Below are 19,076 nucleotides of genomic sequence, written 5' to 3' on the forward strand. Positions count from 1 at the left end.
TTAGAGTGTAAATTGTCATTCAACAAATAAAAATGAATTTTAAACCTAATTATTTGCTTTGAGCTAAATAAGGGACTATTTTAATATAAGATTATGTATTCTGTGTGTGTTATTTTATGAGGAAGCTTGTTTTAAAGCATTTTTAACTTGAGAAGACCTTAATGTTCTAATGAATATTGCATTATGTTTGGACATATTGAACATTGTACCAACACATTATGCAGATATTAGGCATTTTATGTTTTTAATAAATTTTGCAACCTCAGTAAAACATGGGTGTTGGGAGACACTCCATAAAACCATAAAAGACATAGGAGCATAATTAGATCATCTGGCCCATCGAGTCTGCTCTGCCATTCAATCATGGCTGATCCTTTTTTTTCTCCTCCTCAACCCCAGTTCCCAGCCTTCTCCCCATAACCTTTGATGCCATGTCCAATCAAGAACCTATCAATCTCTGTCTTATATATACCCAATGACCTGGCCTCCACAGCTGCACGTGGCAACAAATTCCACAAATTCATCACCCTTTGGCTAAGGAAATTTCTACGCATCTCTGTTTTGAAAGAGTGCCCCTCCATCCTGAGGCTGTGCCATCTTGTCCTAGACTCTCCTACAATGGGAAACATCTTTTCCACATCTACTCTGTCTAGGCCTTTCAACATTCAAAAGGCTTCAGTGAGATCTCCCCTCATCCTTCTGAATATTCAGGTTGTATATGAAACTAACATTTTTAAAATTCCTGACCTGGGGACATGATAATGCCTGCAGTGTATCCACATCCTTGCTATAACATGGCACATTATATCAAGGTTGCACAATATCTAAATATGTTAAGCTTGAATTGAAATACGATTTAAGTAAATGTTGTATTTGAATTTAGCTGTTGGCAATTTGGAGCATAAACACATGTAATTTTAATTCATTTATTTCCTCAGGTGCGTATTGAGACAGCTACAACCCTAAAACTTGATATCCTTTTCAGTGTATTTATTGATGTACTATTCTGACTTCATAGTTCCCTTTTTTCCTCTTGGAGATTTTATGCTAATTTTATCTTTATTGTAGTATTTAAGACCTTGTTGTATAAGTGACTGGTAGGATGACCACAGAAATTCTGATATTATTTATAAACTGTAAACTGTGTATGTGAAGAATGTGGTGATCAGTGGTTAAGGTAGACTAATTCAGAAACTTCATCAGGTTATCTTACTGCCAAAGGAATGTAATTTGTAACTTTGAACTGGCTGTTAGAATACAGTGAAATGTTATAATAAGTGAGGAAGTAGAGGAATTTGAGTAGTGCACACTGATAGAAAAGAATAAGTAGTTTGAAGATCTTGAACCAATAGTAAATGGTTAGAAATGGGGATTTACCAGATAGGTTTATCTTGTCTCAAAATTTTGGCCAGTTGTTCCATTTTTCTACCTTTATATTCATTTGCTGTTTCTTGGTAAATGTTTTCATTTTATCATACAGCCTTACTTGCTCTAATGAGTTAATAAAGTGGATTTAAATATAGTACTGTAGGTCTAATAAAGCCATTAGTATATCCCTGTGCATTTTTAAATAACTGAAGAGAGATGGACTGGTGGAAATTAACTCTAATTCAAACATGATTTTTCTTGCATAGATTCATTCTTTAACTTTGCAGGTTTATGATGCAGAGTTTTTTTAATGTTCACATTTTCAATTTTGTATATGTAGGCTCTCTATCCTTGGAGCATATTGATGGATTTGCTTGATATCAGTTTTACAAATGTGTTAATCTTTAACTTGATTATTACCTGTGGATGATTTCGAATTTAGAACAGAGCAGTTTTTACCAGTAAGTATTCTTTGCATTTTATATTATTAGCTTCGCAGATTTAAAAAAAATCCAAAACAGTTTATTTTTAATTGGAGATTAGCAAACTTCAAAAAATTAAATGACTCATTTGACCATTATTATAAATAAGAACATGAATTATGATAGATATTTATCTCTGAACTGAATGCATTATTTTCAATTGTATTTTTGTTAACTGCCTGTCTAAGACAGCTGTCAATACATTTTTTGTTTGTATTTAGTGTTTTTGAGTTTCCATAGTTGCCAGTTGTATGATTTCTGAAAATAATTGATTTAATCACAATAATATGCAACTCGGGATTTAAATATTGAGAACTCTAGTAAGAGTTTCTTTGTTTTTAATGAGTAACAAACAATCAATTTTGTGTCATTACAAATATTATTATATTTAATTGATTTTGTTCTCCATGATCTAATATGAAAGGAATTGTTTTTACTAATTAAGACTACTACTGTTTACTTAATGTCTTATGTACAGTAGTTGCTTATGCTGTGACTAGCTGTGTAACTGTTGGTTGTATTATCTGCAATGTAAAAAAAATCTTTTCAAGTTTTCATCCTTTTGATTGACTTTGCTCCCAATGCACTTAATCCATTCTCTGATATTTGCTATAATCTGAAAGCAGGTTTTACAGCTTAGATTTAAGAGGCATAATTTTTGTATTATTCAATGATCCAGCTGTGGGATTTACACTAACAGTTAGTGATTTCTTAAATATTTTCTCAAATATAAACTAATAAAAAAATGCTCACAATTCTTAGTTCAGATTTTATTTTTTATCTTCAAGCTTTAATAACCCTGAATGAACAGGAAATTTCACAAATGAGCAAGGAAATTCAAAACTCTGAAAAAGGAAATTAAAATAACTGTAGCCAAGATTTAATAAAAATGTGCTGGTAAAGATACATGAATGTTCAAATTAGTTTCCCTCTGCATCTTTTGACACACTGGAAAATTTATATATTCAATATTAAATATATTCATTCCATTTGCTTTTATGTTTTCTGAGAGTATCAGTTTAATCTGGCATGACATATTTATGAATCTGAACATTCTCCTAAATTGTGTGGTACCTTACGATGTGCTCTTGAATTTCATGTTCTAATATAGGTTTGAAAAGTTTGTCCACACTTGAGCTTTGATAAAAATTCTTCTGATTTTATTTTAATATAAATTATTAAGTATGATGTTGACTGTTCATCCGTTGTCCGGATTTGCCAATATGCAATTTTCCTGAGTTTGTGCAGTTTGTGTTGTCTTGTTTGGAGTGGTGTGATGCAAATGAGCGTTTTTACCTTTGCCACTTCTATGCCTGGAGTCACACATTGGCCAGAAGTAGATGATTTCCTTCAATAAAATGCAAACCAGTTATGTTTTACAACAATCCAATTCCTTCCGGCATTTTTTCTGAAACTAATTTAAGAAATGGATCTCAATGTTCTCAAACTGCTGTGGTTGATTAGAAGTCATTTTCCATAGATCCCTATTCTATACTTATAAATAAATGCCCTGATATTTGCCACTTCGTTTTGCATAAATAATAAAACATCTTTGAAAAATGTGCTTAAAGTTATTGTAATCTCTTTCCTAACTTTGTTCATCCTTTCAGTGCACATCGTTCCATCTTGCTTTATTTCATTTTATGTACTTTTAATCATACTCTTTACTCACTAAATTTACTGATACCGGCAGAACTAATCTCTTTGTCATGTCCATATTTGCAAACAAGTTGAGTTTTAAATAGTCCTTATAAATTTAAGACTGTGAGTATCTGAAATAAAAACAGGGAATGTTGGAAATGTTCATCAAGTCAGGCAGATCGACAAAAAGGGAAACAAATTAATGTTTCAGACTGAAGTTCCGTAATTAGAATTTAAATACATTTACCCATTTGTGAACGGTGTCCTTAGTGATCTTTCTTGTTTTAGTTTTCATGTGTTGATCATAGTTTTAGATAGCTTTTTTGTGTGAAACTACACTTTTTATATTCCCTTTAGCCTTTTTAATATATTTTATGCTTATTTTTATCCTCCTTTATATAATTTAAAATATATGCTCATGTTTCCTCTCAACTTACTATGTATTCACATAACCCACACTTTGATTTCTCATTAGGATGCTCTTGTACCATATTCATGCCATATGTCAGTATCTCCGATTGTTGGTCAACTGCATTTTTTGTTAACAGTCAGTCTGTTTAAATGACTGATTTCTAATTTTACCATTTAAAAAATATTTTCCAATTGTTGCCTTCATTAGTCCAAAATCCTCCTTCCCTCCCACACATCCAGTGTAGACCTTTGGCTGTTTTTCATGATAATCGATGTGTTGGTGTGTGCATCATCTACATGGATTCAGCCATTGCCTTAGTCATTCTTCTGTAAGTTTCTTTGTCTGAGGCAAGGGTTAGTCATGATCAGCAAGAATGGCTGGTTGCTTTTCACTTACTGCTTTGACTTTGTAATCTTGCATTTCTGTGCCATAGGTATGTCCTGTGTGGGTCTTTCTCACTTTCCACCATTAATGGCAAGCTTTGAGACCACTTCTAGAAAGCTTTGATTTATTGTCTGTTATAATCTTTGAAATAGGAACATTTTATATTTGTAGTTGCCTGCCCATTGTGAGCAGGCTAAATTAACTTGCCTCAATATGTGCTGTGTTTTGGATGCAAATTTTGTATAAGTAGATTTTTTTTGAAGGCAGTACCAATGGAAAATATAGTTTTGAAAAGTAGAAATAATTGTTTTAAGTCTTTCAGCCACACAACAGTGGCAATGATTTCCTGATTTACATCCATCTTTGACTTCAGAAGTATACTGTACTTAAAACATGGATGTTTGGTGGTGTATCCAAAAAGCATTGGCTTTGTAAAGACTAAGTGCCATCAGCGTGATGCAGAATTCTTCACACATTACTAAATATGTTAACTGTTTGCAAAGATCTGGTTTTAAGTAATTTGTAAATATCAAGTGGAGCATTTTGGCTTGCAAGCTGTTGATCCATCTAAACCACCATTCTGCTTCAGCAAGAAGATCCAAGGATTGCTCATCTGTGTTGTCCAGTCACAGTTGTCAATGAAGGTGTCTTAGAAAGTTCTAGTCAGCATCTTAATTTTGGCATTGAAACATAGAAAATCAAGCACTGCCATTTGTGCAAATTTTTGGAAGGCTACAATTTTGGAAGATGACTAACAGCATTGATAATTCTGCTGTCCTTATTTGATTCCATTACTTAAGCCAAGTGTTTTTTTACAACATCCATGATATTTGATATTCACGTAATTTGAGCACAAGATGCATACAAGTTATCTTGATAGTTTATCTTGAATGCCCTTCACAAACTCTTCCACTTGGCAAGAGGGTATACTTTTGTGAAGCGTACACAAATAACGTAAAGATCATCATGCTTCTTCTGATTCTTTTGCGTTGTGGAATTCTGATCTGTTGTCCTTGAAACCTACATTGATTGACCAGAATGGTATATTTTTAAAAATGTAGCCATTATCTGCCGAAGAGTGAATGTTTTGAACTTTCTGAAGGTTGAGAGCAAAGGTATTCCCTTTGACTGTAAGCTTTTTTGCTTCTGGGGATGAACAGTCTTGAGTGTATCTTGAAGTCCTGTGATGGCACCACAAACTTGCATTCCAAAAAATGAAAATAAATAAAACTTTGCAATGCTGAGTCCAAGAATATCTGCTTGATTGCATATAACCAGTCATCCAGAGTTGGATAAGCAAGATGTACTGCTGTGTCCTAATTCCATATCTCAGTAAGGCAGGCAATGGAAATGACTTGAATGAGCACTAATATAAAATGGACAGCCCACCTTTCCAGGCTAATTTTAGAATCCAACTTCTATCATCTAGGCAATGAGAAGTGATAACTGGCTCTCATTACTACCTATAACTCTTGTAGCTTAGGTTCTTTATTTGCCAGCCATTTGTTGTTGTTTTTTATGGGAAGCTTCTGGAGCTTTGTTTGAACCTGCTGTTAATCTTAAAATTATTTTTAAAGGTTAGCTTTATTGAAACAAACAATGAAATGCTTCGTTTCTGCATTAGTGGACAACACAGTTCGAGGATGTACTGGAGCCAGATCGCAAGTTATACCCACACTTCTGGCACCAACGTAGCATGCCCACAACTTACTAACCCTAACGTATACGTCTTTTGGAATGTGGGAGGCAACCAGAGCATCCAGAGGAAGTCCCTGTGGTCATGTATGGAACATACAAACATACAAACTTGCGGAAATTGAACCCTAATCATCTGAATCCTGGCTTTGTGAAGTGTTACACTAATTACTATGCTATTATGGGATTGATAAAGTTACATGCATTTGATCTAGAATGTTTTGGCTGGCAGTAAATTGCCTGTCAAGTCAATCTCTGGACTTCAAAGTGCAGTTTGCATGGGAATCAGCTTCACATTGATATGTAAGATTCCACTAACAAATCAATTCTTCAATTTCATTTGAGGTTTGCTCTTGGTTTTTGTGGAAAACTTGAATGAGTCAAACTTGTAGCGCTTGTTGAGCCTTGTTAAGCCATTTTGGCAGGCAGCGTAGCCTTGGGTGCTCAGCTTTGGTATGGATTGCATTACCACTTAAGTGATGGTCAGCCCAGAAACCAATAACTATCAAAACATCACTTCACTTCATATCACCTCATATCACAGTGACACAGCCAATCAGATGTTGGCGTTTTGAATTCAGATCCTAGAAAATCATCTTGTATTTGTTTGCTTGTTTGAACATATTGCTGATTGCTACTTCATGCTGTGTACAAAATGGAAGAAATGAAGTGAGAGTTCTATGTGCGCTGCCATATACTTAGAATACAACTGACACAGGCAATAATTTCTCCCATTTAAAAGACTGTTCTGATTGTGTTGCATTTATTGAAAAGTTGAAGCCTGGCTACATGTTATTTCATTTTGTCAGGCAAAAACATAAGTTTGTGCAATGGCTGAGCTAAAGATCCTTTCCTTTCCTCTTTGTGGAATTGTGTGCAATGCTTTCTCTGAACATTCTGTTTGTTAGCTTTTCCTGATTATCACATGTCATGGAGTGATCATGTAGACTACTTGTTTGCAGTCCAATTTTTTTGGAAATAAATAATCCACTTTTGTCCTTTAGGATTTGCAGCTTTGAATCTCATGTTGGGGGAGAACACTCAAATGAAGGTATGGTGTTTCATACAAAAGACTTCTGATGGGACATTGACTACCTTGGTTTTTCCACTCCCCTGACTTGCACCAACCTACCACTGTCTAAATTTCTAGCACTTCCCTCACTCAGAGCCAACCCCGGAATCATCATCAAACCTGCTGACAATGCTACCATTGTTCAAGTATGATGAGCAAACCTTGTTTTGTAGAGATCAAATATCACCTAATGGACATCCTCATGATGCCTTCTGGACCATGAGCCCACCATTAACACAGGGCCATTGTTTGCTCTTCACTCTTGTATGGTCTTTTGTTCCCTGCCATACCACACTTTCTCGTGCAACCTGTTCTTTCCCTTGTCCTTTTTCCCATTTACATACCATCATCCAGGGACCCAAATTGTCTTTCCAGGTGAAGCTGTCATGCACTTGTTGTTCTTGCGATATAATGTATTTCAATGTGGTCTTTTTCATTGGCAAAACCAAGCACAAATTAGGTAATCATTTTGCAGAGTTCATGGGAGTGACCCTAAGTCCTGGTTTCCTGCCATTTTAATTCACCATTCCACTCTCACTGATCTATCTGTGGCTTCTGGCACTTTTATAATAAAGCTCAACACAAACACATCACATTCCATCTGAGCACCTGTAGGACTTGATATGGATTTTTCTTTTTGAATTAGAACTGGCCATGTTTGCTTGCCTTTCTTTTTCCTTTTGTCTTTTTATATAATCAGATTGTGCAATGTTGGCAATACATTAAATAGACAGAAATGTTTCATCTTAACTACCTTGTTATTACACCTTATCAAAAATATTCCCTTTGATCCACCCATCTACTTTCCTTACTATCAAAAATAAATTATTTCTTTTTCAGTTCCAATGAAGAATTCTGGACCTGAAACATTAACTCTGTTTCTCTTCCCAAAAGAGATTGCGTGACCTGCTGAGTTTTTCCAGTGTTCTCTGATTTTATTTCAGCTTTCCAGCATCTGCAGTTCTTTTGAGTTTTTGATACAAGAGAGTTGCTTCTTCCCCAGTTTTAATGATAAAGGAGTTTCAGGATGGAGATTTTATTGTCAGAACAAATGTAACTGAACTGAACTGAAGTTCTCTCTGCAGTTATTCTCTTTTGGCTTTCTGATAACTTCTAATATGATAATCTGTCATAATTTTGAAGATTTGACAGTTGTGGATCTAAGTGGTAAAAATATAGCAAGCATGAAGCTGGAATGTTGGTATTTGTGGTTTTAGCATTGTTATGCATGGAAGGAGTAATTCAGCGCAAAAAAAATTATATTTTCCAACAACTAGTTCAGGGAAAAAGAGTGGGATGGGATTGTGGGGGAAGTAGAGGCAGCTATTTACCTTCTTGTTGGCAATTTGATATGATATAGAAATAAAAGAAAAGATTTCGAACAATTCAGATAACAATTTCTTCCTAGCACATATGTATTGTCTTGTCAGTGGATTTTGTCCTTATTTCGGTTTTGTACGATTTTTAATCTGTTCAATATATGTATACTGTAATTGATTTACTTATTTATTATTATTTTATCTTTTTTTCCCTTTCTTCTATATTACGTAGCCGGCTGGTGGCATAGTGGCATCGGCACCGGACTTCGGAGCAAAGGCTCCCGGGTTCGAATCCATCCGGCTCCCTTGCACACTTTCCATCCGTGCTGGGTTGAGCGTTGAGCTAGCAACTCGTGTGTGTAAAAATAAGAAAGCCTGCTAAAAAAAGCGCCGTCATGACGGCGTCCTGATGACTCCACTCGGAGTTAAAGGCTTTCTTCTTCTATATTATGTATTGCATAGAACTGCTGCTGCTAAGTTAACAAATTTCACGACACATGCCGGTGATAATAAATCTGATTCTGAAATAACTTTCTTTTATTGCTTAAAGTAACTTTGAAAATTGCAGTCATTGTAAATTTATTTTCTTCTTTTGTAGTACTTGGAAACTGTTTTCAGTCTACTCTTCCAATTGCTGCAGCAAGTCACAGAATGTGATACAAAGATGCATGTTTTGCATGTCATTTCTTGTGTCATTGAACGAGTTGGAATGCAGGTAATGTTTTAGAAATATGCACGTCTTATAACACTTTTTGCAGAAATGTTCTAATCATTCAAACTGAAAACTTGATCACGTACAAATTTGATTTTCATTCTAACAATGATAGGACTGCCATTTGGTGAGATTTATTCATATTTGAATGTAGAAAGCAAATGGTAGATAATGGGGAAAATTACATTTGATTGCACCCTTGTTCGATGACTAGTTTTGTACTTATTGTTTTATGTGTGTTTTGAACAATTATTGTAACTTGGTATAGTTGACCTTGTTTGCTGCTCCAAATTTTGATTCAAGATATTTATAAAAAATTATAGATTCGGCCTTATGTTGGATGTTTGGTACAGTATTTACCATTGCTTTGGAAGCAGTCTGAAGATCACAATATGTTGCGGTGTGCAATTCTCACCACGCTGATTCACCTAGTTCAGGTACAGTTTGAATGAATATATTACGTTGTCATTGAGTGTGAACTTGTACTGAAATTGTTCTTTTCCGAGAGTCCAATTCTATGGCATGAGGTTTGTTTGTATTCCTTTTGCAAGGATTCTTATCACCAAGACTGGCTTGTGATTGAAACAATGATGGGCTTCTGTTGCTCAATGATTTAGGGGAACAAATCGTTAATTTTGGAGAAATGAAACAATTTTGTCCCAATTTTGCAGTGGTTTGATTTTTTTCCTTGGTCTGGATTTGAGTGGCAAGAGAAAATCTGCAGATTTTTGGGAAGATTTAGTCCTGCTTGAAAGGTCTCAGCCCGAAACATCAACTGTACTCTTTTCCATAGATGCTGCCTGGCCTGCTGAGTTCCTCAGAATTTTGTGTGGTTTGCTTAGATTTAAGTGGCATCAAATTCAGACATAAATTCATCTGAACTTGTTAATGTTGTGAATGTACCTTTAATAGGAGAGCTGTCTCACAGAGTAACCAAGTATCTGTTGTGGTCACTTTCATGGCGTCATACTCATCGTCAACATCCCAGATTTTGGAGAATAAGGGATGACCGCTTAATGGCACATAATTGGGAGGAAGTGGCTTAAGGCCTAAAACTGACAAGGAAATTTGCTGATGACCATCTAATTGCCTTCAGCTAATGAATTAGTAGAACACAACTTGGAAGAGGATGGTAAGAACAGAAGGGAGTCACTGATTGTGGGACCTCACTGTTCAACTTCATGATTTAGTAGTACAGGTTTCCCCCGCCATCCAAACGTAGAGCGTTCCTATGAAACGGTTCGTAAGCCGGAATGTCATAAAGCGAAGAAGCAATTACCTTTTATTTATATGGGGAAATTTTGTGAGCGTTCGCAGACCCAAAAATAACCTACCAAATCATGCCAAATAACACACAAAACTTAAAATAACAGTAACATATAGTAAAAGCAGGAATGATATGATAAATACACAGCCTATATAAAGTAGAAATACTTTTCCACAATCATTGCCGGCACTGTTCTCCGTAGCGAAGATCTCACACAAGTGCTCTCGGCAGAAACGCTCTCTCCAGTAATCTTTAAGCTATGAAGCTGCCAAATCATATCAAATAACACGTAAAAATACACAGCCTATATAAAGTGGAAATAATGTATGTACAGTGTAGTATCACTTACGGGAATCGGGAAGACAGCTTGCCGGAGCACACTGATGATGGTGTGTTAGACTGAGTCGTTGGAGTGTGGGTGATGCAGTGGCCCCCACCTTCCGGGCCGCCGACCAATACCGATTCGCGAAGCATGCACGGGTACAGTAGTAGCCGGGAGGAACCCAGCACATCTTTAAGAAAAAAGCCGAAATAAACAAGCTAATTAATTAGGTGCCGCCCAGCATGTAAATGTCGGCCCGGATCAGAGGCGACACAATGGCAATCGCCTCTGATCTGGGCCGACAATTAAGTGCTGGGCGGCACCTAATTAATTAGCATGTTTATTTCGGCTTTTTTCTTAAAGGTGTGCTGTGTGCCTCCCGGCTACTGCTGCATTCTCAGCGAATCGGTATCTGTCCGCGGCCTGGGGGTTGGGGTGGTGGGACACTGAGGTGTCATCTCATTGTCATCTGTTTCCATTAGGGCAGGCAGCTCATCTTCTCCTATGACTGCCTGCCTCAATGTCGAAGGTCGAGGTTCGTCATCTGCTGTGGCTGATGTGGAAGGCTTGCTTGACTGCTGAGCCTCGCGCATTTTTAGATCATACAGTTCTTTGTAAGCACTCAAGCCATCTTGCAAATATGCCCTTAGCCAACGTACCCTTTCAAAATTAAAGTCAAACTTTATCATTGCAGCAAAAATCTCACGCAGTTGCTTCTCGTTCAGTTTCTGGACGACTTCACTTTCGCTACTGAATTCAGTTTCGATTGTTATCCTTTCCTCTTCCAATTGCATCAAATCTTCCTTCATATCAACAATGTTTCATGCTTCTGCTTAGTTGCCATATTTCCTGGACCTTTTCCCCTTCCTTTGTTGTTCTTCTTGACTTTGTCAAATCCATTCTTTTTTATAATTTTTCTTTATATGCATGTAAGTTATTTTCCTCAGATACATTTGGATGTAATATGCATTTGAACCCATTTTGATTATGTATACTGTTGTTACGTATATTACTATTTTACTTCATATGTAGTGGAATTATTTGCTCACTTTTCCTACTGTTTATCTCTAGGGGTTGGGAGCAGACAGCAAAAATCTCTATCCATTCTTGTTGCCAGTCATTCAGTTGAGTACAGACGTTGCACAGCCTCCCCATGTTTATCTCTTGGAAGATGGTTTAGAATTATGGTGAGTAAACCTTCTTGTGAACAAAACAATAAACAAAGCACTGATGTATATGCTAATAATTGTTATATTGTGGCAGCAGCATTCACTCATTGGACAGGATCTTGTTGGAAAACATTCAATGTTCTGTGGCAAATAGGAATATTTGTTCTGTTTCAGTTTTTGAACATTCAAGATTTTATGCCTAAGTATGCAAATGCCTTGAAGCTGTTGGCAGGTTGTCAAAGTTCCATAAGTTCAAAGGTTATCAGTTCAGCAATTTAGGTTGGCTTTGCTGGAGTGTAATGAAAATTGTTGTTGGGGGCTTGGACCCATTGAAGGGTCTTGGCCTGAAACATTGACTGTTTACTCCCTTCTATAGATGCTGCCTGACCGGCTGAGTTCCTCCAGCGTTTTGTGTGTGTTGCTGGAAAATGATGCTGGAGATGTAATTGGGGACAAAGAAATGGCAAGCGAACTTAATAACTATTTCGTTTCAGTCTTCACTGTAGAACACACCAGCAGGATGCCAGAAATTCAAGAGTGTCGGGGTAGAAGTAAGTGTAGTTGCTGTTAATAAGGAGAAGGTGCTTGGGAAACTTGAAAGGTCTCACGGTAGATAAATCACTTGGAACTGATAGACGGCACCCCAGAGTTCTGAAAGAGATAGCTGAAGAGATTGTGGAGGCATTAGTAATGTTCTTTCAAGAACCGGATCTGGGCCGTACCCTCCAAATATTTGGACCTACCTCTCGGTTTTTTTGTACTACCTTACTTTCCATTTTTCTATTTTCTATTTATGACTTATAATTTAACTTTTTAATATTTACTATCGATTTGTAATCCAGGGAGCGGGAAGCGCAGAATCAAATATTGCTGTGATGATTGTACGTTCTAGTATCTATTGTTTGGCGACAATAAAGTATAAAAGTATAAAGAATCACTAGATTCTGGAATGGATCTGGAGGACTGAAAAGTTGTAAATGTCATTCCACTCTAGGGAGGCAGAAGAAAGGCAGTTATAGGCCAATTAGCCTGATTTCAGTGGTTGGGAAGATCTTGGAGTCCATTATCACTTTGGGGTACTTTGACATACATGATGACATAGGGCAAAGTCAGCATGGTTTCCTTAAGGGGAAATCTGCTGGAATGCTTTGAGGAAATAACAGGCTGTTTAGACAGTGAATCAGTGGATGTTGTTTACTTGGATTTTTAGAAGGCTTTGAAAAGGTGCCACATGTGAGGCAGTTTAACAAGATAAGAGCCCATGGTAGTACATGAAAGATACTGGCATGGATAGGATATTGGCTGACTAGCAGGAGGCAAAGAATGGAATAAAGAGGCCTACTAAGGTTGGCTACCAGTGACAAGTGGTGTTCTGCAGGAATCAGTATTGGGACCGCTTCTTTTCATGTTATATGCCAATGATTTGTATGATGGAATTGATGGTTTTGTGGCCAGATTGGCAGATGATATGAAGGTAGGTGGAGGGGTAGGTAGTGATGAGCAAAAGGGAAGGACTTGGACAGATTGGAAGAATGGGAAAAGAAGTGGTAGATGGAATATAGTGCAGGTAAGTGTATGGTTATGCACTTTAGTAAAAAGAATAAAGCCATCGACTATTTTCTAAACTGGGAGAAAATTTTAAAAAGTCAAGAGATGCAAAGGGAATTGAGAGTCCTTGTGTAGAATTCCCTGAAAGTTACTTGCAAGTTGAGTTTGTGGTAAGGAAGGCAAATGCACTGTACTCATTTCGAGAGGACTAGAATATAAGAGTAAAGTTGTGATGCTGAGGCTTTATAAGGCAATAGTCAGACCACACTTGATGTATTGTGAGCCAGTTTTTGGCCTCTTAACTAAGAAAGACATGCTGGCATTGGAGAGGTTCCAGAGGAGTTTCATAAGAGTGATCAGGGGAATGAAAGAGTTAATATATGAGGAGTATTTGAATACTCTGAGCCTATACTTGCTGGAGTTTAGAAGGAGTGATCTCATTGAAACAGATGAAATATTGAAAGACCTAGTCAGTGAATGTGGAAAGGATGTTTCTATAATGTGTAAGTCTAGGGCCGGAGGGCACAGCCTTAGGTTGGAGGGACATCCTTTTAGAAGAGAGGTGAGAAGGAACTTCTGTAGCCAGAGCGTGGTGAATCTGTGGAATTCATTGTTGTGGTTGGCTGTGGGGTTAAGTCATTGAGTTTATTTCAAACAGAGCTTGATAGGTTCTTGGTTAGGGCATGAAGGGTTGCATGTAGAAGACAGGAGTTTGGGGCTGAAAGGGAAATGGAACAGTCATAATAAAATGGCAGCGCAGGCTCAAAGGGCCAAATGGCCTAATTCTGCTCCTATATCTTATGGTCATATGGTCTTATCCTCCCTCAAGTTGCTAGAGTCCATGCCACATTCATCCTGTAATTATCTGGAGTTCAGATGGAGGCTCTGTATGGGGAGGCTCTTCGATGTGAGCTGTAATTCCCCAGGCAGAGCACCAGCAGTTGGCCACTAGCAGGACCACTGCCTTGAAGTTGTAGCTGTGCTTTTTGGTTTTGTTTTACGTCAGTTTGGAACTTCAGACAATGCACATTGATTGAATTACCATGCTCTTTTGCTCGTTTGGTTAATGCAAAGATTCACTCTAGACTTTCATTGTCTCTATTCAGCTGTATTTGTAGTTTGTCACAAGCTTCGCGCTTATTTCTATTACTAAAAGAGTTTGCTTCGTTAACTTTTTCAATCGCTCACATTTGATCAAACCGACCACATGGTATTATTTCTTTTTTTTTAGTTTTATTTTTATTTGGATAAGGAATTCACAATTATCATGTACTTTTTTCACACATATAACCTTTTCCATTTTTTTATATGTATAAAACTACAATTATTTATACATTCTTAAGTACACATTGAGATGATATAAAAGGAAAATAAACATTTAAATAGATAATTATGTACTGTGGTAAATCTAACCTATTAGGCTAAGTAATGAAATTAGTTAAGAAAAATGGTAATAATAGTTTCCATACAACCCTTCTGGACCATTTCCACTGGTCCAAAATGTTGCATACAAGCCTATATACCAACCATTGTAGGTGTTTATATCCCAATTTGTTCGTGTTTGTTCCTGCCCGCAGACATAATTATCCAATCCCTATGTACTTATTTACTTAATTTTTTCATTTTTTTTTATCCCTTTCCCAAATCTTTCCCTTTACTTGTGTTAATTCTCTATTTTCCAAAAAAAAACAAACATTTAGACTAGGGGTGCTTACGTTAGCAATATTACTGTGTTGATGAGAAGAGCAATATAAATCATTAGGAGAGTCATCTAAAGTCTGCTCGCATTGGGGTTATATATTCAATCCATTTATTCCAGATTTGATAAAATGTTTCTTTTTGAGTTCTCAGGGAGTAAGTCAACTTTTCCATTTTAAATATTTCCAAGATAATTTCGTACCAATCTTCTAATGTAGGTGGTATTGGATTTAGCCATTTTCTAGTGATTGATTTCTTACTTGCCGCTAAGAGGGCCTGCAGCAACTTTATATCTTCCTTCTGTTCAAGGAACAATACATGCCCCAAATAGAGCGTCTCAAAGTTCAGAGGTATCTGGGACCTAAGTACCTTAACTAATGTTCTATGAATACCTTCCCAAAATAGACTTAATTTAGGGCAATCCCAGAAAATATGAAAATGATTTGCCTCCTTGGAGCCGCACCTTCTCCAACCCATCACATTTGTATCTTTATATTTTTCCTGATATGGGGTCTTGAAGTATCTTGTAATGTTTTTCCAACAATGTTCTCTCCAAGTCAAAGAATTAGTCGAGGACCATTGAAAGCTGCAGATTTTCCCCCAAGCCTCCTCTGAAAGTACCAACCCTGCTTCTTTCTCCCACTTCTCTTTAATATACAGTGTATTTACATTTTTAGCATGGGAGAGTGCATTATATAGGCGAGAAACTGATTTATTAGGTGTTGAACTGCAAGCCGAATTCAGAATCTTGAAAAATTCTAATTCTACTGTTGATAGGTCTGTATATGTACAACTCTGGTTAACATAGTTTCGTATTTGAAGGTACCTAAAAAAGTCATTATGTTCTAGGCCATGTTTGTCCTGCAGGATTTGGAAACTTTGTAATACTCTTTTATCTATAAATGAGAGGTAGGTTGTAAGACCTTTCTTTATCCATAGCTCAAATCTTTTATCTCCTCTGTTGGGAAGGAATTCGGTATCATATGCACACCATCTAAAGAGTTTTAACATGTTATTAATTCCACATAAATTAACCACCTTCTGCCATACTTTTAATGTAAGATTTATCCAAGCATTATTAAATTTTTCCAACTGGGCCATCAATCCTTTAACACGGTATTATTTCTAAATCAGTAGCCATCATTTTCTGTATTTTAACACATTTCTTCTTATTCTCAATAGTCCGAACCTGTTTTTCTTTCAGATGATAGAGAGTAACATAAAGAGGAAGTTCTTACCACTTTTGTTTAGGCACCCAAAATTCTCTCTTTGTCTTGAAGCATTCTGTGTAACTGCATTCTGCAAATATTCTGCCTGTTATATGAAATGGCAAGATTCTGGTGTAAATAGCAAGATTTCAAATCCCAGGATCTTTTAGCAGTCAGGGACAAGGCATAAAATTTATTGCTTAACAGTAGTTTATTAAGAATTAATGGAACAAAGAAAACAGAAACAGGACAGTGATAGGAGTCTTACAACTTAAAAGAAAAGCTAAAGAGAAGGATGGTGCTAACATAAAACAGCTACTTTTGTATGCCAAGATGAGAAAATAGCATAGATAAGGATAATCCAATTAGAAAATACTGTATAAAACTGGCCAATGAGAAAATACTCCTTCAGAACAAAGAAGCTAAGGAGCTTCCGGAGTTATACTTTGGACAGCCACTGCAGATGTTCCCAACCTGGGGTTCACGGAACCCTCGGCTAATGGTAGGAGTCTGTGGCATAAAAGAGGTTGGGTATCCTTGCACTAGACGCATATTAAACTGTAATGTTTATGAACGCTACTTAAAATACAAGCAGATAATTAAACGACAAAGAAAAATGACAATTAAAATTAAACAATTGGATCCACCCACTTCCTTTCTCTTTACACTAACTATCTTCCCTTCATCCTGATGTAGGGCTTCAATTTGAAACGTTTATAATTTCTTCCCTCTCCTTGTATGCTGCTCAGTCTACTATTTAATCTAGTTTTGCTCTTGCTGGTAGATATTTTTCCAATTGCGTCTTTGCTATTCTACTAGGCATTTATTCTCACATTTAATGTGCTTTGTTTATATTTTTGTTGTTTCAAATTTGATTAACTTATGCAACTGAAGCACAAGCCTTGCAGTTAATTCGGGCAGCAGGAGTGCAATTGTCTCTCAGTTCCATTATTCTGGGTTTGATTCTGATCTTGGATGCTGTCTACTGTATATGGAGTTTGCATTTTTCTTCTGTGACCACGTGGGTTACCTCCAGATGTTTTGGTTTCATCCACATTCTGACAAATTACTGGCTGGTCGAATAGCTGGCCACTAAATTAACCCTAAGGTAGATGACTGGTGGAGGAATCAGGAAAGAGCTGATGGGCAAGTGTGAGAGAGAGTATGTTATAAGAAGTGAGTCGGGGAATGAGATTGCTCTGAACTAAATGGCCTTTTATGTTATAATGGATATATGAGATTTTAATTCTGTAACCTCAGGACTTGGCAATGTATACCATACTTAGAGCTTAGCATGAAAAAAAAGCCAGAATTCATCTTAACTGGTGAATGATTCTTATCTTCTGTTGCACATGTACTTTCCTATTTATGATACCACTATTTCCCATCAGATAGTGGTTTAGACGGATTCCTGGAATTTGACATTTGTATTTTCCTTAAGATGATTGAATGATCAAATACATTAAAGAACTTCCATGAAAAATCAAGAAGTCAAAACATTTTAAAGCATTTTATAGTGAGAAGTGAATTTTCAAAATAATGTGAGTGGAACTTGACAAAACACATTACTGCGACTCCAGTGCTCTTCACCAGGCCCGTCCGCTCAGTGCCAACAAAATTGAATGGCTGATTTGAATAATCCTGCCACATCTCAAATTTGTATATAACGTGCAGAAAAATGAATGGTGGGGAATATCTCATTTATTTGCCAAAATCTTAATATTCACTGAACTAAAATCTATCTGTGATCTTTTAAGCATTATTCTATGTCTGGCTGCAAGTGTAAATTTTATACTTAAGTTTAATAATTTCGCTTTTAGACATTGATTGAACTGTCAGTCATGTAATAAAAAACCTGACGTGTTTAATCATGGACAGAACTGTATAAAAATTGCAGTAATTATCTCAGCAAACAATTAAATAATTCTGTTACATGGAAACCAATTTTCTGTCATTCTATTTCAATGGATTCTGCATTGGCTATGGAGTGCTTTGGAATGTCCTGTGGCCATAAAAGGCATTGTATGAATGAATCCTGTATATGAGATCAATAGATGCCTGCCATAATGGGGCAGCATGACCAGACCGCAGAGTGGAAATTTTTGTTTGCCAGCAATTTGATGGAACCACATATTTTGATAGCTAAAAGGATGAGGTTACATTTTCTCACCAGATGCAATCTGTTATCCAATCCCAGATTGTTGGGAATATCTCACATGTGCACCATGCTCAACATTTGCATCTGATAACCAGGTTCATTCCTTTTACTGAGAGAGGGTGCCAGGCTTGCAATCCAGATTTTGATTCACCCTAAGGTGCACTTACTAGTAACTGAGTCGTCTTCTCAGAACTGTATTTCCAGTATCTTTGGTAATCATACCGAATGGTGGAAATAAAGAAACAAATTACTTTCCACAAGGCAAGCCAAACATCATAAAGAGCTGTGATGCTTCTCTGGCAGATGAGCTAAACACTATTTATGCAAGCTTTGAAAGGGAAAGTATGACTACATCTGTGCAAATCTTGCAGAATATGGTAACCCTGTGATATCTGTTTCAGAGGCTGACACCAGAATATCTTTCTGGAGGGTGAACACTTGTCAGACCATGATCATGTACTTGGTAGGGCACTGAAAACCAGTGCCAATCAGCTGGCAAGAGTGTTCAAAGACATATTCAATCTCACTGCTGCATTTGGAGGTTCCCACCTGCCCAAGAAGAACAGGGTGTTTCGGATCGCCCAGTAGCATTCACATCGACTGTGATGAAACATTTTGAGA

At 36.8% G+C, this 19,076-nt stretch overlaps 1 protein-coding gene across 4 annotated transcripts in view; it reads left to right on the forward strand.

The window, feature by feature from the left end:
- ipo11 (importin 11) overlaps nt 1–19,076 on the forward strand; it is a 430,673-nt gene that overhangs the window by 128,855 nt on the left and 282,742 nt on the right. For all 4 annotated transcript variants that reach the window (XM_063042993.1, XM_063042997.1, XM_063042994.1 and 1 more), the window contains exons 18-22: nt 939–972; nt 1,789–1,829; nt 8,972–9,088; nt 9,409–9,522; nt 11,746–11,861. In XM_063042993.1, the coding sequence (XP_062899063.1) occupies nt 939–972; nt 1,789–1,829; nt 8,972–9,088; nt 9,409–9,522; nt 11,746–11,861 (422 nt within the window). The remainder of the gene's footprint in view (nt 1–938; nt 973–1,788; nt 1,830–8,971; nt 9,089–9,408; nt 9,523–11,745; nt 11,862–19,076) is intronic.

The sequence above is a fragment of the Mobula hypostoma genome, chromosome 3 (assembly GCF_963921235.1).
Source record: "Mobula hypostoma chromosome 3, sMobHyp1.1, whole genome shotgun sequence".
NCBI classification, from domain to species: domain Eukaryota; kingdom Metazoa; phylum Chordata; class Chondrichthyes; order Myliobatiformes; family Myliobatidae; genus Mobula; species Mobula hypostoma.